The following is a 22049-nucleotide window of genomic DNA, read 5'->3' on the forward strand; positions in this document are numbered from 1 at the left end:
TACAAGTAATAGAGAATGATGAATTTGACTGACTCTTCACAACCACTGTTCTTCCTGAAGTATCTCTCTTACCCTGGAAGAAGTCTGGCTTGAAACAAACACCTCTCCCAATGTGTGGAGCATAGTGGCCTATAAATGGCTAAGGACTGGAGGAGAGGGGCTATGCTGACAGTATCCTAAAATGGTCCATATGTATACAAGAGAGAACACTTTCCTTAAAAGTTAAATCCTCTCACATAAAAGAATATGTCATAACCTTACCATGGAGAAAATATTTTTAGAATAACTTGGATGCCTTGATAACAGTAGACTGTTCGTAATATTAAAACTTGAGGGAGTTGGGGGAATAATTGGACATGAATATTGGATGTCATGGATCTAACGAGTATGCTTTTTAGAGATAACCAGGAAGAAAAATAGATAAATCGACAGTAGTCAAAACTAGTTTATTTCTGTGGTTGCCAAAGGGTGATTAAAAATAGACAATAGTCAAAAACGAGTTTATTTTTGTGGTTGCCAAAGGGTGATTGAGATGGTAGGATGAAAGATTGGAACTTTCAACCTGCTACTCCTACAAAGCCTCCTATCTTCACATTTCATCTTGGTTTCTGGCTTGATGTTTACTGCTGTTATCACCTATTGAGCTTTGTCAATATATGGCAAAGATAGGGCTTTATAAAAATCCATTATCTGTTTTCTGATTTTTTTTAAAATTAGAAAACAGTGATGTAGCACCATCTCCTGAAACATATAGCCAGCAGAATCCTTCCCTTTTTGGGGGAAATAGACCATTCTTGCAAGCAAGCACTAAAATCAATTTTAAAAAATGAATGTAAAAAAACATTACTTTTTAGTTTTAATTGACTATAGCATATAGTCAATTGTGAAGCATTCAGTGGCAAGGCTGATGAAATATAGTGCAATTTAAATAGGCCACAATTTAAAAAGTTCTTCCATCAAAGGGTATAAAGGAAATATAAGATTTTAGACAAATGGCAAGATGATGCTTGGTCCAATTATATTTTAGGACCTTGCTATGAGAAGGTTTTAAATTGCATGTATCTCTGCAAAATATTGTGGTATAAAAACATTGTAAATAAATAAAAGCACACAATTACTGAGCTGGTATGTAGAATACATGCACCAAACTCAAAATATTAGACTTAAGTCCACATAGTCAAAATAGAAATGAACTGTATGCAGCATTTTTAGCTGCATATTTTTCATCTATTCTTTTAGAAAAAAAGACAAAAACAGATATCCCTCTGTTTTAAATTATCCCTGGAGTCCCGTTCCCTCCCCCCCTCCCCCCCAGTTCCACTGCAGTTGATTAGGAAAGAAGGAAAGAAGGCCCTCTCTCTTCCTCAGCTTCAGTTTCCGGCTTATCTCTTTAATTTTAAAAAGACCAACACATTTTCTACCTAGACAAAAGGTAGAATGTTGGGGGATAATCTCCTTGATATGTGAACTCAACTCTGCCTCCTCAGCTTGAATGTTGATTGAAATTGAGAGCCTGCCTCTCAAGCAAGGCCTTGCCCACTAATTTCACTATGGTGGTTATATTGCAAAGAATACATTTGTATTATTCCCGAGGCATCTTGAGCAACTTCTATGCAAAATGTTTTCGTATTTTCATAAGGGCAGCCAGGAGATTGATATGCAATGTAGGTTGTTGAATTTGTTGGCTAGGCAGATTGTTGACTCACTCCAATTCTTTTGTTAAGGTCTTTCTCTGTGTGTTTGCTTCTGATGCTTCAGCCTGATGAATGAGAATAATGCCCCGTGAGCTTCAAATCTCTGTGCTTTTCTGTCCCAGCAGGAGAGAAGCTTTTATTTTTATGTAAACACATTCTCACATAAAAAGTTTTATTTTTGGTTTAGCATTACAGCTAAATAGACAAGTTACATTGTACAGTATTTAAGCTGTGTAGATTTTTTTTTAACAACCCAAGGAATTCGCCTGGCTTGTTTCAAGCAAATCCGTTTAATAATTTGGACTAATGCAAACCCCAGTTTTAAAGTTGAAATTTCAAATTCTTCCATCTCACTAGACCAAAGAAAAGAGTCCTGTCACATTAAAATGTGCTCTGTGATTATTTTATTTATTTTATTAAATTTGACTTCCAGACAATTTTGGGCAGCTTATATCCAATAATTTGAACATTAGCATATTGAAACAGTGAAAAAGTATTAATTATCCAATAATACAAACAATTAAGTCCCTTTAAAAGTAAAGGAGAATTGTTGCAGCATTAGACATTTCAATTTGATATACCACAGTCTTATAATCAGTTAGAAAGGAAAGGACTTTCGGATTCAGCAGGCCTTTTCTGATAAAACAATATCAGGTCTAAATTAATACTACCTATAATGTATTACAGTAGTGTTAAATGAGCTTGTTAACAACAGTTGCATTACTTAGCTCAGTTCCTCTTATTTACATGTGCAATAATTGTTTCTTAGCACTGCTCTTGAGTTTTGAGGGGGGGGAAACAATATACAGGTAGTCCTTGACGTATGACAACAATTGAGCCCAAAATTTCTGTTAGTAACTGAGACAGTTGTTAGGAGAATTTTGCCCAATTTTACGACCTTTCCACATTTAACATCACACCAGTTGTTAAATTAGTTAAATGATTGTTAAATGAATCTGGCTTCCCAACTGACTTTGCTTGTCAAAGGTCGCAAAAGGTGATTGCATGAACCTGGAACACTATAACCATCATAAATATGTTGCCAAGCGTGTGTTTTATTATGTGACCATGGGAATGCTGCATTGGTCATATGAAAAACGGTCTTAAGTTACTTTTTTAATGCTTTGTAACTTTGGTTGTTAAATGAACTATTGTTAAGTCAAGGACTTTATAGTGATGATCGGTTGGTTTGAGGTCCGCGGAAAAAACTCTCTCCAGGGAATCCCCAAAGTTTGGGGACTGCTGGTTTATGTTGCTGTCCTCCCCAATCTGTGCCATGCATTCTTTTCGTGATCGTCTTGCTTGTTTTGAGCAACTAGTTGATCTCTTAATCCTAATGTGTAAGCCACTTATGATAGAGACAACACTGAAGTTGACAAATAAACTCTCAACCCACAGAAACATTCAACTATGCGTGGCATTCTATTTGAAAGAAATTTCATACTTTTAGATCCATAATGTAGATTGGGCAATCAATAAACCTCTGGAGTATTAGTAATAAATCATTCTATAATGACAATTAAATATGCCACAAGTCATTTTATTTGAACAACTTTTTGTTTAAAAGGGTGTCCTTTGAGAGCCTTAATTGAGTCGTAGAATTTGATAGAAACAATTGAGGCAGGGCCCCTGCACTTATCACTGTAGGCCTAATTATTCACATAAGAAGGTAAATTATGATGAAATGGCCTGTTGTTAATAGTTAGGGAAGGCATTTATCAAAATGCAGACATAATATACAAATTACATATTTATATGTAGAAATTGAGCTGTGTTTTTTCAATCATTTCCTTTTGTAAATTTTAGGAATATGGAAAAATAGAATGAGGAGGATTAAAAAATATCAACTAATTATCCAGCACTAATTAAATAAATCTAGCCTTTTTTTCTGAAGGCAGAATGCACTTAAAATAAGTTGCTGAACATTTTGCTTTGAGCTGTAAATTATTGTAAAATTATTCTTCATTCAGACCATAAACTATAGGGAGCTTAAGGATTCAGAATAAGAATTATGAAGAAAACTTCAAATGGACAGAGGAAAACCATAAAATTTTCAATGCTGAGTTGGGTAACAGGATTAGTTAGTAACTGGGCAGAAAATTCTACACACACACACACACACACACACACACACACACACACACACACACGCACGTGTGTGTACATACAGAATATATTCTTGTTTTAGCAAGTTGCTTACAGATATATTTTTGTGCAGAACAAGATGTGAAAAAAAACTATTGAAAGAAAAGACACGTCTACTGCAGAGCTACTGTTTTCATTGTGGTACAGCAGTAGTAGCTGTATCACCCATGCTGACTGTGCTTATCCAATTCAACTGTGCAATTCAATAGGTGGTAGCATTTGGAATAAATGACAGTGATTGTGTATCTGCACAATGCCACCTGTAAGCTACATTACAAAGCAAACCTATGTTCCTCCTTGACTGTGCTCTGTAGTGATTTAACGTTTCCATGCTGAGCAGGCTAGCAGAACAGAAATTAGAAGCAAACAAATGTAGGTGGTCTAGAAATTAAGGGATTTTAAATTTGCTGGGTGTTAGGTCAATAGAGGTAAGGATTTGGTAGATCAGACCTGGGCATTTTATGACCTACGAGCTACATTTGGCCCACAGGCAATCCCAGTATAGCCCAGGGCATTGGTAATGGGGGATGGGATATTGTTAGGGGCTGGGACATCAGCATGAAATCAGCATTGGAGCATCGGAGGGTGTGGCAGAGGTGCAGCAACCTGTCTTAACGCATGGGGCTGATGGGCACTTGCCTGTGGGCCCCACAACCATAGGGACCCCATACGAATCTGTGTATGTTAACCCTTCAGTGCATCTTGTATCGTATAAATACAGCAGCATTTATTACATTTTACTGCATTTTTATTAATACCAACATAGAAATTACATTTAATTTTATCGACATTTACATTTTTCTGCTAGTATTTGTCATAGGGGCCCCAGTACACTGCTTTGCCTGGGGCCCATAATGCTTTTAAAATAGCCCTGGCAGCAGCAGTGAGGGGGTTTGGGACAGCAGAAGGAGCAGAGAAGCAGAGCAGGGAGTGGGGCATAAGCCCTCTACAACATTCCCAGTTTCTCATAAATTTCCCCTTGGAAAATTTAATTGCCTAGCCATGCAGTAGATTCTCATTTTGCAGTAGATTCTCATCTTCCTGGACCTTTGAAGGTCTTTTTGAGGCAAGTATTTCCTCACTTTAAAAAGAACCAATAAAGGTCTGTTTTCTGGACAATCTGGATGAGTACATTCTGAATTAGCATGGAATATTCCAGCTTTTTATGACAAATTTCTATGTTATAGATTTTATATATCTACCACTATTTTAAAAAGAGATCTGCTTCCATTGTTAATGCTACTTGAACATTGTAGAGTTATTACCATTACTTTTTTTCTATCACATATAGCATATCAACTAATGCACCATATTCATATGCATATTCATATAAGATTTTTCCAGTTTATAAATTCATTTGTTAGATTTCAGTAGAATTAATTTATGAGTGATATCTATTTGATTTTAATGAGAGATTGGCTTAAGTTTTATGTCAGAAAAAATGGCTGGACTGAAAAATCTGGAGATCTTAAAAACACTCAGAGACAGCGAAACAATTTCAGTAAATCTCCTTGCAGTTGTTCCCATACTTGTTGGTTTACCTATAAGCTGTTTAATTTTATTGACTAAATATAAGTATGAATGTAAATATATTTCAGAATCAATTGCTCCTTGCAATCTGAGCATGTTCTTCATTATGAATATAGAATATGAATATTGAAACACAGATTTGATTATGTACTTCTCTTTCAATTTTCCAGCTAGCCAAAAAAATTCGGGAAAAATTTAACCGTTACCTGGATGTGGTAAATAGAAACAAGCATGTGGTGGAAGCTTCATACACTGCTCATTTGACTTCTCCTCTCACAGCAATTCAGGACTGTTGCACCATTCCACCATCTATGATGGAGTAAGTATTCAAATATTTTCTATTGAAGATGGAAAAAGCCTTTTGTTTGTTTGTTTGGTGGTCATTGGATCTGATATTAGATCAAGAAGATCTATATTAAGAAAGAACAAAGAAGGCCATGTTTAAAGTATAAAGGCTTTGAGAAGAAATTTCAGAAGTGGTTCCACATTGAATGTTAATAGCATGGGAATAACGAACAAGGAAAAATGGTATGGGGTTATGGTTATGATCTCTCTGGATGAGTTTCTGAAAGAAATCTATACAGTTTATATGGTATGGAATAAATTATATACATTTATATCGAGCATCTGGGATGAAATCAGGTATTTTTCATGTGCACTTCCTTCTTTTTTTGTACCTACCCGATAGGCTTTATTAGTCATAGGAGAAAAGGAGTAATGCTAGTGATGGAATTTGGGTTTTACTTGCAAATACATGAATTATTGTATAATAGCGCAATTAAAATATTGTGTCAAGGACTTGTGTAAATATGATAGCAAGGAAAATATATTGATCCTGGGGTGTAAATATAAGGACTATATTACTATTATTATCAGCTGAACTCAACCCACTGCAGAATAAAAGCCTGTTCATTGAATGTTATGGATCACTATCTATGCTGATCCAATGCAGGATGGTAGATCATTATTTTTTACTTCCCAGATTAGGCCTGAAAAAAGTGACTTTCCTAAAGTCAGCAATATGGCTTCTATGTCTAAAAGAGAATTATAATCTGGATCTCCCCAGTTACAGCCAGCACCTTAATTACTATACCGCACTAATTCTCAAGGAATAGAAATATGTATCTTTCTATCTGACAGTCAACCAACCAATCAGTCAGTCAGTCACAAGCCCTAATATATAGCAAACAGTTGCTTGAGGAAATAACGATTAGTGCTGGTTATTTTAAAATAATGCTAACCTGAATGTGGGAAAAACTGTTATATTATCAGTCCACAAAAAATATCTACTGTATAAACAGGTAATGCAGGTGGTCCTCGGGTCACAGTGACAATTGGGACAGAATGCAGAATGCAAAGAATGCAGTCGTAAGGGGTGTCACATGACTCAATTCTTTAGCAACAGCAATCCTGGCAGTCAGGGTTGCTCAGGATTGTGTGGTTCTTAAACAAGAAAAAGCAGGAATCCTAGGCAAGGCACGTATGTGGTGTAGTGGTGGTGTGGGCAGGTGCTATGGAGTGTGGGAAGGTTGGCAGAGGTCATGGGCAGATGATACAGAATGCAGGCAGATGGGAGTGTGACAAGAAGTATGAGATCCTTTTTCCAATACGTTTTTTTCTAGGGGGGAAAAGTGGCATAAGCAACTTACGGGAACGACTTTGCTTATGGGTAGCTGGCAGGGAAGCTCACATACAGCAATCATGGTATTGTGCAATACTGCAACTGTTGTAAGTGCAAGCTGGTTGCCTTATGCCCAAATTGTGACCATGCAACTATAGGGGTACTGCAACAGCTGAAACGTTGAGAACTCGGCATAAGTACCACTACCTTAAGTTGTATGAAAAAACTCACTAAATCCATAGTTTACATTAAAGGTTTTGCCCTACCTTGCTTAAGCACATTATTTAGTACCAAAAGTGGCTTCCACATGTTTAAATATTATTAGTAGGCATTAAGGAAATTATACACCTCTTATTGCAGTTATATATTGCATTAATTGCCAGTGTCTGAGCGGACGTCTGCCACAAGTGAATTTCCTATAAACAAACAACTTTTATGCAGCCTTATAAAGCATGCTTCTGTTTTATTAGATGAAGACTTCCAGAATTATAATGATAAACTGCTACAAATGCAAAATTACTATAAATAATTATATTATTTGTATATATTTTAATAAACTTAAATTGGTTTATAATGGCAGTTTTGAAAAGATCAAAACTTCACCTATCACTTATTTTAAGCCATGCCAAAAATAGCAGAGTCTAATCTTAAAGGAAGTATTATTCAGGGGCGTGCTAGATGTATTCACTGAAGACTTTGAAATAGCTGTACAGAAATCAGTAAATACGTTTGAATTGTGTACATCAGTAAAATACATTTGAATTGTGTGCAGGGAATACATAACAGTTCTAAAAGTTAAGAGTAGAGTTATTTGTACCAAACTGCAGTTGTTCATTTCAGGTAGTTGTGGGCAACAACCTGTGACAATTTACAGATCTGACAAAATATTGCAAAATGGAAAGACATGAAGTACACATCTATGGGATCAATTGTGGTCTTCATTGTTTAGAAAGAACGCCGTTCCAAGTTCTCTTTTGCTCCTTAGAGTTGGAAGAGATAGCGGAGGTAGCAAGATTTGTTCTTTCTTTTTAGCCCCAGCTAATATGGGATATTCCTGTGGAGGCTCTTTTTTTCCCCTTAGGAAAATTGATAAAACTCTGCTGAATGCTTCATAGATATTTTCTTTTGAGTGCTCAGTGCATTTAAGAGGCACTGTTTTTTATTATCAAACCCAGTGTTGATTCCTTGGCAACTGCATGGTTAAATTCATGCAAGTTTCTTGACAACATTTTCAGAAATGTTTTACATTTGCTATCCTTACATCAATGATAGGCAACTAGGGCCCCTTTATGGCCTTTGGACTTCAACTCCCAGAATTCCAGAACTGACTTTTAGCCACTTTTAGCCACTATAAGGAGTTGTGCAGTGGCCTAGAGGTGGAGCTCTCACCTCACGATCAGGAGGCTGTGAGTTCAATCCAAGGAAGTGGCAGATATTTCTCTCTCAGTAATTATCTGCTGTGAACTCTGTATTGGCAACAGGAAGGGCATCCGGCCAGGAAACACTCTGCTCCATGCAGTTGCCCCGACTCTACCTCAGTGCAAGGGATTACAGGATCATTAGAAGAACCCCCTTCCCCCAAAAAACTTTTAGCCACTACTTCAGAAGGGCTATCATGTTTAGTATAAATCTATTTAAAACTGTTAAATATCTTAAAATAATTATTGAGAACTTTAAAAATTGCCAGCATATTCAATCCTTAGTAACTCATACATTCAACTTTCATGTGCCTAAACTTTGTTTTCTTGTTTTAATTAATTTTAGTGTTTTTCTTTCTAAAGATTCCTCTTAAGGATTGCTTTTATTTATTTATCTTACTTGATGAAAAAATTGCACTGGAGAAATATTTACCTCTATAACTTGGTCACTCTGCCTTGAATACGTTTACATGTAATATTTACATAGGTTAACCTATAGATCTATTTTTGAAGATCATATACGATAATTCCTTTAGAAAGTGACCTAGCTCACTTTCATAAAATAACTGCTTAAATATTTGCTATTGCAGCTTTAGCTTTATCGCAGCTCTTTCTTTTGTTTACCTGTCCTCTCCTGGGCTGTGAAATGGAGAGATAAGGAAATTCCTATCTTTCAAGTTGTTTGTGCGGTTACATTGTCAGGAATGCTAAAATGGTTTGGTTTTAGTACAAGATATTCTTAACAGTATACAAAGTTACTTGCAAAAATTAGGAAAGTCTAGTGATCTTGTAGAGGGGGGGTATATATTAGATACAAATTAAATTATAGTAATTAGTAACTACTGAATATGTTCGAAGGTATTTCTGGATGTATGTAAAATTTAGGAAAGGGTGTGATTGGCAATATTTAGCAAAGAATACAATAATGCCACTGCAGTGTTACATTACTTTCTTTCAGCTCTTCCTAATTGCTAAATGAATTTGATAATACAACAGAATTCCTATTATCAGATGTTCTCATGCAGAATTCAGTATCAGGATAATGCCACAGAACTGCATTTCTTATATTCAGTGTTTGGGTAAACCATGAGTTAGTCGGATGAATTTTGGTTATGTGCCTTCAAAGCAGGCCTCCATTATTAGCTTAGATTAAGACTCAGTTGGAACTTTTCAAAAATGCTGTTTGCTTTATATATTTTAGTTCTGCAGTATGCAAATAAAATATTGATTACAAGAACATGGCTGGCCATTAATAAAACATATTAGCTTCAGCACTCTAAAGAAAACTGTGGTTTCTGAATGACCTTGTTCTGCAGCTGGTATTGGGGAACACGAGAATGAAGTGTATTCATGAGAAATTGACAGAAAATATGGCAAAATAACAGGGGATCTTAATATAGTAACCACATTCAGCTGATGACTAGCATTTTATATGCCCATTTCTCTTTCTTCATTTTATAAAACTGAAACTGCATATAAGTTGATTTATTTGTGAATAGTGAATAAAATCCAGTTGGCGCTTACACGAACACTATTTTGATGTAAGATTCAAAGCTTCTGCAAATTTATTTTATCTTCTCCATTTGCTGATCTTCTGCTTGTAAATCTTGTTGAAGGAGAATAAAAATGACTGCTGCCTGATGGGAATTAAATGTCTGAAGTTCAAAGCGCTTTGCACATCAGAGCAAACGTCAATCAAATGAACATCTTGCAAGCTAGGCAGGGAGCGAATTTCTCCATGGGGAAGAGATCAAAGGGGGAGTCACAGTTCTGTTTCCCCCCCTCGGGATGCAGTTTCGACCAGTTGTTCATTAAAGTGAATCCAGAAGGAAGAGTTTTCATATACTATAGTATAGAGAAAGAAAAGTAGAAGAGAAGACAATTTGGGGTGGAGCTGGATGTTTTTTCCTCTTGAAGCCAACATTAAGCATCATTTCAAATTGCACAGACTCTTTACCACCAACACATCCTCTCCCATTGTTTTAAAAAGGTACATGTTGAATTTTTACTAATAACTTTCTGTGATAAATCTATATTTTATTAATGAACAGAGAATAACTCCTTCATCAGTCTACATTCTACATTTAAATGCTGTAGATTGAGAATAGATTGCATGTTGATGCAATAAACATACACTTATTATATAAACACTTTTTAGGGTTTGTAAATAAACCACCTTTCAGGACAAAAGATATACTTAATTATTCATTCAGGTTTTAGCCAGAGGTGTTAAACAGTTTACAGTTTAGTAAATATGATATAGTAGCTTGATGAGTTATACTCTAGATTTCCTTTTAGTAAGAACAGTTTTGGGGATGCAAAAAAGTTCCTAGAGGAATCTCCAGCACATCATGCTAACTGTTAAGGGAACATTTAATCCCAACAAGATAAATTTGATTTAACTCTAAGTAAACTTGAGTAGGCTGAGGAATGCATGGCTCATTTTTATTCAGTCAGTTCTTACATGAATATAACCATAATAACGTTGGAATGTGCAAATAGATCACTGAGAGTTTATTATCTGCAAAGTGATATTGTAAAAGAAAAAAAAATTAATTAAATGTATATGCTGCCCACCTTAGCATTTCCTTCCTTCTTTGTAATATCATTTGAAGATGAATAAATGTATAAAAGTCTGGAAATATTTATGATTTTATTCTGTTGTCAGCATATTCTTTCTCCATTCCTCATGGACTGTATGTCTTCCTTGCTGTTCCAAACATTCATGCATACAGTAGTGGGATTCAAAAAATTTTACGACTAGTTCTGTGGGCGTGGCTTGGTGAATGTGGCGTGGCTTGGTGGGCATGGCAGGGGAAGGATACTGTAAAATCTCCATTCCCACCCCACTCCAGGGGGAGGATACTGCAAAATCCCATTCCCTCCCTACTCCACTAACCTGCCTTCCAGCTCCGTTCTCCTGTGCAGGCAACAAAAGAAGACCCAGCCAATCAGCTGGGATTTGGGATGCAGAGAATAGATGGGGGTGGGGCCAGTCAGAGGTGGTATTTGACGGTTCTCCGAACTACTCAAAATTTGCGCTACTGGTTCTCCCTAGCTGGTCAGAACCTGCTGAATACCACCTCTGCATGCATACCATTTCTGCACATCCATTTTGGTATGTGTTTTTGTTATAACACCACATAAAAGCCACCACCATGCTCTCTCATCCATACCCACCAAAAGATGTAAACCTGCTCTTTATTTTGGGTGTGTGTGTGGGGAAATCTTTCTCTCCAAAGAAGATTTTAGGTTTGATCTGGGCAAAGCATGGATGCTGGGTTGTTGTTGTTTTTTTGTATCAGGGATGAAATAATAAAACCCCTCTTATTTTTCCAATTTGCTTGTTCTCCTATAGGCTGCAACTTTCAGTTGAAAGACCTTTCCCAACAGAGACTTGTAGATAAGGAGTCTAGAAATCTCTGTAAATGCCAAAGAGTCTTGTACCTCTCATACTATGACCTAAATCTGGATTTGATGCTTTGGTTGCAACTTGCTACACATCTCTGCTAGTAAAAGAAGAAATACCTTCCTCTGAAGAAGGAAAATTTGGGTCAAAGTGAAGAAGCCCATACAGCTGGAATATCCCCCATCTTTCTGCAGAACAATTATACCACCTAAACGAAAATGATGAATTGTAGAATTTGCTACAACTTAAAGCTTTCCTTCCTTCAAATGTGGCTGATTTGGTGCTGTTTGCCATTTATTTGATGTCTGTTTCCAAGATGCTTCTGTGTTTGTAAATCAAGTTGACCAGTCTTCTCGATATTTAAGGCTGTTCGCAGTGATGGGAAAAAAAAGCCCTGTCTGTCCCTATAAAAATTTGAAAGCAAGTATACAAGCTTATTTGTCTAATTTATTTTTCTCTTGGGCTCATTTCAGGTTTGATGGCAATTTTAACACTAACGTGTCTAGAACCATTAGCTGTGATAGATTGTCCACCACCGTGAGTAGCAGAGCATTCAATCCTGGGCGTGATTTAAATTCCGGTAGGTAAAGCATCTGTTTTGCAGAAGTTGCTGTATTTTACTACCAAATCTTCAGACCAAGTGCCATAGCAACCTAGTTTCACCCCCCCTCTAAACCCACTACATTGTTTTTCACTTAAGCTATAATGATAGAAAGTTGATTTCCTACAGTAATGGTTTTAATTATAGATTTATTTCAACATTCTATGTAAGAACTGTTGATGATTATAGCGAATTCTTTTCTCCCCTCTTTCATCTTCTATGACTGCTCTGCTATCAGTTATGTCAATTCCCAATAGCAAGAGTCCAAAATGCTTATGATCTCAGAACATTCTATCTAATGTGCAATTCTTCTACAGTCACCACCTTTAATTTTGATGTTTGAAGATGCCTTGAATCTTTTTTTTTTTTTTACTTCTTTGATACACCATGGGGTTTCTGTCATGAGAACAGATCCATTTGTTTGCTACTTTTTAAAAGAGGAAGGGTGGTCTTCCTGTTTAAGGCTGTAAGACTTTCACAAGGGATTCAACCTTTGGTTAATGTAGTCTTTACTTTTTGGCATTGCTTTCAAATGTAAATAATGGTTTTAATGTATTGTAAAGAGGGGACACTCTTTTTCATCTAATACTCTAGGTGATAGTTGTACCATGTTGCAACTTCTTTTCACTTAAAAAATCCTTTTTCTTTTCCCCATAAATGAAAATGAAGCAGAAGGCAGGATGGGGGCTGCTCAGATAAGATCAAAGCTGAAACTAAGATGTGTTAGGTTTGAGAGAATTCAATTTTCTTTACATTCCTGCTTTTACTGTGACTGATAGGGATGCTTATTTCTTACTTAGGATTTTTTTAAAAAAGACATTCTTGTGAAGATGGGCCCATTAGCAAATCAAATGGTGTTTCAATCTTGCTCTCTTTCCTTTTCTGCTTCCTGCTACCTGGACTATCCTTAATTCTTTCTTCAATGAAGGAAAATTAAGGTACCCTACAGCAGACTCTTTGATATGGAAACATCAAACTGCAGTAAAGTCATGCCCTGGCTTTAAAGTGCTTTGTTACCTTTTACTAGCTTCAGAAATGGTTATATCAACAGTAATGACTGAACATGAGAAGGGGTGGAGTTGATTATTGAAAATGGTTTGCTGGTAGATACCTCTCTGTGTCAGTTCCATTGTTTTTCATGATTCAGTATTAATATTTCCATGTCTGTTTTCAGCTGTAGTAGCCTGGTGCAGATTGTCAATCTAGCATAATCAAACTTTATAAATCAGATTGGAGAGAAAGAGGCGGGGGAGTGAGTGGGAGGGAGGGGGAGAGACAGAGACAGAGAGACAGACTCTAACTGAGTTAACACAAGTGTTCTTGAAACAGTCCCAAAAATAGATGTGCTTAACCGCTTATTAAGCCCAACCCACCAGGGATATCCTTCAAATAACACTTGCATAAGAAAAGTTCAAAAAGGTTTGCAACATCTGCATGCAAATAAAACTCCAAATGAGTCAGGGTTAAGTACATCCATTTTGCTCTAATTCTCCTGCTTCCAAAGCCTATAATATCTCATTGTAGAAGTTCTATGATGTAAAATGTTTGCCAGGGTATCAACTTTTTACATTCCTGGTTTTGGGAGTTGTACCTTAGTTTGTTTCAATGAAGCTTCAAAGGAAGCATTATGTTCCTATGAACCTGTTTTAGTGATCAGGGAGAAACGATGTAAGGACTCATCTTTTTGTTGTTCATGTTTGGAATTTGTTCTTTTCTGTATTTTTGCCTTTGAGAAGGAAAGAAAATAATTTCCCCATTCTTCAATTAAGATAAAATATTAATACATGAAATCAGTAGGGAAAACATTGTCTACTTCTTGAATAATGTGGTCACTTTTCAAAGGATAGATTGTTTCTGAAAGTTAAACAGTCTTAGAAAGTTAATTAGTTTCTTCCATATCTTTGGAAAATTCTGAGCTTTTCTCCTCTTTCCTTCAGCTAGTTTAGTTCATTTGCCTCCCCTTGGGAAAAACTACCAATTTTCTATAAAGCTGTGATTATTTTTCTATGACCACAATATACAATCTTTTGTGAGATAAGCAGGGACTATTTTAGCCGAGAAAAATATGCTTTCTTCCTCCCTTCAGGCGCACCTTTTAGCTCCCATCTCCTCAAACTACAAGAATTCCCCACAGAGATGCCTCACTTTCTTCCTTGGTGAAAACCCTAAGAGATGTGATTTAGGACTCAATTTTTCTTCATTGCACCTTCTTTAATCTTTAAAATGCAATCCTGAACTTTAATATCTTCCAATATCTACAACAAAACCAGTTTGAGGAGACATTCTTATATTCCCTAGAGACAGACAAAGGTGCTGTGAGCTAACTGTGTTTACAAGTTGTAACTATGTTTGTCAAGCTGCATTTTACTTCAAGAATCACTAACTGTGGTGTTTGATAAAACTGCTGTGATTTTTAGTTGTTATTTTATGCCAGATGATGTGAGAGCCTTGCAATAATTAATAAGCTAGAGGTTAAGCAAAGCAGATTTATTTTGTTTCTAGTGTTGGATGTTGTATAACAATATAGTGCAATAATATAGATTTTGCATGTAAATCTATCTGATAATATCTAATGACTGTCTTGTAGTCAGATTATTTCCAGGAAAAAAAAAATTCAAAACGTTTGAAGCCATAATTATGCCATTGGATTTAGATGTAGCTGTGCTGTAGAGTTGCAATGATAAGTTAAAGAGTTTACAAAAATCACGTGGAAATGATTTGTGGGCAAATAGAGTTCCTGTATTTTATGCCTAATTTTAGGAGTTCCTCATAATTGTTTTTGATCCTTTGTTTATTTTGTTTTTCCTTACTTCACTTTGAATAAATATTTATTGTCCTCTGCATGTGCAGTATATATTTACTGAATTATATCTTTAATTGATACTCTGGTGAAAAACGATGCTTACCAATTTGAGTCTCTAAATTATACAGGTAGTCCTTGAGTTATGAATGTAATGGCATCTGCCCATTCCATTCGTAACCTGAGGATTCGTGGGAGTGAATCTTGTACTTTGAATGGGATCACTCCCACCTTTCACCCATGTATTCACTATTTGAATGTGAGGCTCGTTAAGTGCACATGAGGTATTTCATGGTAGCGAAGGCCATGGGGGCCTAGTGATGGCACAGGCCACATGCCTAAGACCACCCAAGGCCACCCCAACCCTCTGAAATATCTCATGCTCCCCACAATTGCTTTTCCCCTCCACTAACCTGCTGCGGCAGGTCATTTACTGTGTGAAGATCTAGCCAGCAGTCTCCTTTCCAGGCTCTCAGCTGCATATTCCCCTCAGATGTTCTGCTCAGGCCTCCAGAGGCCTCTCCTGGCAAGTTGCAGGCCAAATTGGAGGGGTGGATCTGAACAGCAGATCCACCCCTCCAATACTCCATTTCGGCCTGCAACATGCTGGGTGAGGCCTCTGGAGGCCTGAACAGCACATTGGAGGGACAGATCCATCACTCAGAAGCTCCATTTTGGCTGGCAACATTCAATATGAATGTTGCAGAGCCTTTGCAGTTGTTTGTAAGGGCGAATAACTACCACGGTGCTGCAAGATTCGTAGTTTCGGAATGTGTTCATAAACCCTAGGGGGCGCTTATCGTGTAACTTCAAACGTAAGGGAACACTCTTAACCTGGGGATTACTTGTATACAGTATATGTCCACCTATAGAAAATGGAGATATTGGTTAGGAACAAGTCCAGCAGCATCTAGAGCAGGTGTGTCCAACCTGTGGCTAACCCTGGACAACTGCTAATGTAGCTCTACAAGATAATACAAATATTAAAAGGTTTGTTATTGATGTATATTAACTATATTATATACTTTATATGCTGACAATTCCTTTTCACTCAATGTGGCCCAGTGAAGCCAAAAGACTGGTCAGTCATATTCTAGATCAGTGATGGCTAACCTTTCTGTCCTCTTGCGCCAAAAGTGCCCGTGCACACATGCGTGCGTGCACACGTGTGGCAGCACCCATAAGGCAATGCATGCCCCCTGCTCATGCGTGCGCATCTCCTGCACGCGCCCTGCCCCCACATATGCGCGGCAGCTGCCCGACGATCAGCATCACGGTTCTAGAGTCTTCAGATTCAAAACATACTAGACACACAACTCTTTTTAAAATCTAAAAGAAAAAAAATGAACAGAAACAAAACTAAACTAAACAAAAAGATCAAAAAGAATATGAATGAAGAAAAACAAGGGACAAAAACACAACTTTTGTCCAGTCTGGAAATGCTGTAGAACTTTTATGAGCTTGGGACTATTGGGATTAGATAGGTTAAAACCGGCTAAAGTTAAGCCAAGTGAGATAAAATTGCTGCTTGTCTAGCATGTTTTGAGTTTAAATCTTTGATGATGCTTCCCATGAAGGAGCAAGTCCATAATCAGGACTCTCTCTAAACTCATAATAGAGATTGACAAAATCATGCACAAAATGGTAGCAGTTCTTGCTTGCTATACAATTCATTCATGGTGTGAAGAGAGAACCAAAGGTGAATCATGCATAATGACAGTTTTATGAAAATAATAACATTCAAAACATAAGGATAATACTTCCAAGACCCAAAGCATACTTAAACAGATAAAAATTCATCTTCAGGGCTAACCTGTACTAAAAACAGAGCATAATTTACTTGTTGCACAAGGTTACTTTGGTAAGTTATTCTTGAATATCAGTGTTGGGTGACATAGGCTGGAAAAAGCAGTCCCTGTACCATATTTCTACATCAGTGTTCTAGAAACAATCAAAAGGAGATAGTTCCTTTAGGAGAAAGATTCCATATTGGTAGCAGAAACACGAAAAGCTTAATTCAAAAGCAAATGGTTTTTACAAATGCATTTACACATGTATTTTTGTCTGAAATGAAATAGTATGCAGACATGGTCAAACACTGATTTAACAACCAGATTTAAATTTGAATCTGCTGCCAAAGAGCACATAAACAGCTTTAATAATACTGTTATCTTGTAATTAGCAAGCTTTGCAATACAGGTTGATTTCATATTCTAATAAATATGAATCTATCAAAAATATAAAAATCATTGAAGTGGAAGATTTATTCCTTGGGTGATCTGTTGCCTAATTTTCTCTATCCAAATCTATTGCAAAAGTCGAAGTCTGGATCATTATTGACTCTATGCCATTAGCTTTTATATCTAACACTGCCATAGGTTCTTTCCAGGTTTGAAATATACTTCAACATTGCCCTTTTGGTATAAGATTGAGACTCAGTTTTCATGTCTGATCTTCCATTGCTGGAGCTTTAATCTTATAGCAAGAACAAGCAAAAAAAAAATGGTGTGCAAATTCTTGCTGAGAATGCCTAATTTATAGCATTGTTGTAATTTAGGCTTTACATTCATGCATATTTAAATAAACATGTTTCATCTCCTGAATAGTTATGCCAAAAAGGATCCACCGGTCTTGCAAAACCAAAGCCAGTTAAATTATTATGATAAATATTCTATTGCTTAACTTTGTTGTATTTATCTTACAGTTAAACAACTGATGTTTTAGTATAATATAATACATGGGTTCCTTCATGTCGAGATAGTAGGTTACCAAGGATCATTTCATGTAATACTTGGGCAACATCATAGTTTGGCTTTGTAGACATATATATTTGCTTGCACAACACTGCACCAAATCCAATTCACACTGAGGACAAGACTTCCTGCCTTTGTTTTAAATGGGAAACTCTTTCATCTTTTAGAAGTCATTGAAAGGAAGAAGTTTAGGGTGTGTATGTGTTTTTACAAACCCCTCCCTTTCTCCAGCTTATTCTTTAAAATAATCTGCTGCACTGCAAAGTTTGCGTTGATCCAATGAATGACTAGATTTTTAGCCAGGAGGCTATTGAGCTTAGCAATGGAATAGTTCAGGCAGCTCTGTCAGCAAGATAAAGCTTTAGTCAGGGTTCAACAAAGCAATTCCTCCAACAGGCATATTTCTTGGAGAGCCCTGTTTTATAAGCCAGGAAGACCCAGAATGGCTTCTCATCTGATTAAGTTGGGCTATGGGGTTGTTGTATGCTTTCCAGTGATTATACTAGTGATAGTGCAAAACAGTAAGGAGCAGGTCATTAATTCTCTCATCCTGTGTGTTCTCTGATGACATAAAGCGGGGGGGGGGGGCGCTAACGTTGGCAATTTTAAGACCTTCATTTCCCAGGATTCCTCAGGCAGGCATTCTGACTTGGGGATTTGGGGAGTTGGTCCACAGATCTTAAAGTTGCCGATGTTGGACATCTCTAACATAAAGAGTAAAGTAGCTAAGCGTCGAAAATGAGCTAGCTGGCTGCAGTTCCACTCAGTCAGGGGTGGGGAACTATGTCGCTTTTATGACTTGTGGACTTCTACTCTCAGAATTCCTGAGCTGGCTGGCTCAGGAATTCTGGGAGTTGAAGTCCACAAGTCATAAAGGGGCCATTGTTCCCCATCTCTACCCTAAGTAGTTCCACTAAGTTGCAGCAGAAGTACTGTTACTCCAGTTGTAGTTAACCTGCTGTAGAAACATAAAATAAACTATGTTTCCTTTATTAGCAGGCTTGGCATAGGGAATGTGCAGAAATATATAAGCAGACAGTACATGCTCTAATAAAACAATCATAAGTTTAACTAACTACAAAGTTTAGTTTTGTGGGTACTGCTTTCTGCTGAAATGATATAATGGAGAAGTGGTTATGTATTCTTTATCTCAGATAACTGCAGTCTCTTGGCATTTACTATCAGATCATCAGATCATAATCGTCATCTTTGAGAGAACACCTGGCTTCTGGTAATTCCAAAGAGGAGTGGGATGATACGAAAATTTTAGAAAAACCATTAGCACAAAAGAACTGGCAATTTTAGAATGATGATCTCATGGGCGTGAAAGATTACTGAGGTTGAGCTGGCTGAAGGGTAGGAGGGAGGGAAGGTGCTGTGAAGATAGATGGGTGTGCAGGAAGACCTTGGACTGATGGGAAGGCACTGAGAAAATTGGTGGATGTGCAGGAAGATCAGATTTTGTGTTGTGGGAAGACTGGTGGCAGACTACTGAGAAGGTGGGAGGTGAAGTCCCAATGAATACTTTAATGTTTGTTCAAAAAAGCATATGGATTTAATGGATACTGAGATGGGATACTGAGATGCCTAAAAAGGCATAATACTGAATTGTGTGAGAATCTTTGGTGTAATCACTACTTTTAGACCTGCCGGAGTCTAAACATATGTGTGTGTATCTAAATCAAGGTCTTTGCGATTTTCTTTTTTAGTCACTACTTTAAATATTTGGGAGTTCTTTTTTTAGAAGTCAGCGTTTAAAGGCCCCTTTAGCAGACTTTTTTTAAAAACACCTATTAAACATTATTACTTTGGGGATCAATAGTTTGTTTTAACCCTAGATGTACTGAGCATATAGGAATTCTGTTTGTAAACCTAATTTGTTTTTCTTTTATTATCATTCAGTCTAAGAAAGACTAAATAAACACGAATAAAGCTGGTATTTAAGTGGCAAAATGTATCCAACAGCTGTGTCTCATCCAGGCTCAAATATCAACTAAAATCATGTCTCACTCAATAAATTAAAAACCAAACCTTGAAAAGGTTCTGTTTGAATAATTAAGAATTTAGAAAATAAGTGAGAATGAGCAAGTAACCTGAACTTCAGTTTAGGATGAAATTCCCTAAAGCTTATATTACTTGCTTTGTTGCTTTAGTTCCTTGGATAAATTACTCTACATTTTTTCTGTACCTAACTTTGTAATTGTAAGATGAGAATAACATTGTCCCAAGTGTGCAATATGTGATTTTACATGAAAGGCGAAGAAAACTTCATCATATCTAACATCATTTTTATCTTTCTGTTTAAGAATGATATTTAATAGGTGCAGTTAATTTGAAGCTAAAATTCAAACCTTAAAACATGCCAGAAAGCCAATTTCTAGAGCTACATTCCCCTTTCATTTCAGCAAAGGAAACCCAAATCTTCTCCTTGTGGGAATTATTCTAGTGGAAAATATAAAGAAGTCGTCTGTTTCTAATGGATTTTTGACACCTGGAGAAAGAGTTATACTTGCGGAAAAGAAGAAACCTAACTATTTAAAATGGGAATGTGACAAAAGTGAGAAATGAATAAGAAACTTGATATAATATAAATATGGTTTGAACATAGATTTGAATTATTACCTACTCTTTAATGTACATTTAATGTTGTTTACAAAAGAGTTCCATTTTTATCATTTAGTAAACTAGCATAGGTATGATCTGTGAGATGTATGAGATGGAGCAAGTGGAAATATGAGGATATATTCCTACCATCTCAACTAGAGTATTCTTTCTGCAGAAGTAAGAAGTTAACCATTAGGGCAGGGGTGTCAACATCACGTCATGATAGCATCCTATGATGTATCAGAACTTTTTTCCCCCTTCGCTAAACCAGGTGTGGGCATGGCCAGCACATGACGTATCCAGCCCATGCCGGAAGTTTTGACAGCCCTGCATTAGGGTCTCAAACAGAATTTATTCCCTCATTCTCCCTCAAACAACTTATTTTCCAGCCAATATCAACTCTTGAACCCAGGGCTGCTGGGGAAAAGGCTGTATACTTTAGAATGAAATGATGGGATTAGAAGGCCTTCCTTTCTGCTATCTGTGAAGAACTCTCCTTAAGCCTGCTGATAATTAGCCACTTGCTTATTAGGTTCCTTACTTTGCCCTCTTCTTTCAGTAGCAAGACACCAAGTTGTCTTTTGGAAAGGCTGACTATGAAGTGATCAGTATCTACACAGCCATAGGAAGAAAAATGTGTAACTGTCAGCATGGACGGATCAAGGGCTGTATGAGCTGCAGAGGTCACCAGCATTTTACTGTTCCTCAACCATTTCTAAAATAGTCTTGACTGGAGAGCTTCCTTGTTCCTTTTTAACTCAACCAAATCCATTTCCCTTACAACTGTCTGCTCGTTAGTATTACAGCAAATTGAATTCTATAATAGCAGCACTGAAATAAGAGCGGATGATATAACCGCTCTTTGGAGGAACATTTTAATTCTAGTTCAGCAGCAGGAATTTAATTTCCTGTGTGTGTGTGTGTGTGTGTGTGTGTGTGTGTGTGTGTGTGTGTGTGTGTGAGAGAGAGAGAGAGAGAGAGAGAGAGAGAGAGAATGTGTTTTGTTTTTTCTCATAAAGGTTTGTAAAGTTCCTATGCTTCACATATTAGCATAATATTATCTCCCTGTTATTTTAAAATACATGTTCTGTTATAATGGTATAAAATCTGAGATACAGTATATCAAAAATTTTCCTCCAAGAAAGTCCCTGATCTTCTTTATTTCATAGGATAATTTCCAGATTTGTTGGTTTATCTCAGTATTGTGTCTTGCAGATTTGAATGTAGCCTCTGGACCATAATATTTGCTGAAAATAATAACAGTAGGAGCTATGCACTGATTTTAATGAGGGCAACACTATTAAACACATTAAAATATTATTAAACCCATGAAAATAAAGTAGGCTTATGGTTAATGGCAATTGGGCTTTTACATACAGTACGTTCCTTATGAAAGTTATCTAGAGGTGGCATCATTTCAGACAGCCTGGTGCTATAATAAGAAAACTTTTAATCAAATAACATTTAAGGTTAT

General features: G+C 36.7%; 1 protein-coding gene across 2 annotated transcripts in view; it reads left to right on the plus strand.

Moving 5' to 3' along the window:
- Positions 1-22049, plus strand: part of CACHD1 (cache domain containing 1) — a 139336-nt gene that overhangs the window by 66983 nt on the left and 50304 nt on the right. For both annotated transcript variants that reach the window (XM_026665980.2, XM_026665981.2), the window contains exons 3-4: positions 5540-5688; positions 12291-12397. In XM_026665980.2, coding sequence (XP_026521765.1) covers positions 5540-5688; positions 12291-12397 — 256 coding nt within the window. The remainder of the gene's footprint in view (positions 1-5539; positions 5689-12290; positions 12398-22049) is intronic.

This window comes from Notechis scutatus, chromosome 3, assembly GCF_049901735.1.
Source record: "Notechis scutatus isolate UNSWTSFEM ecotype Mainland chromosome 3, rNotScu1.2, whole genome shotgun sequence".
Classification (NCBI taxonomy): Eukaryota; Metazoa; Chordata; class Lepidosauria; order Squamata; family Elapidae; genus Notechis; species Notechis scutatus.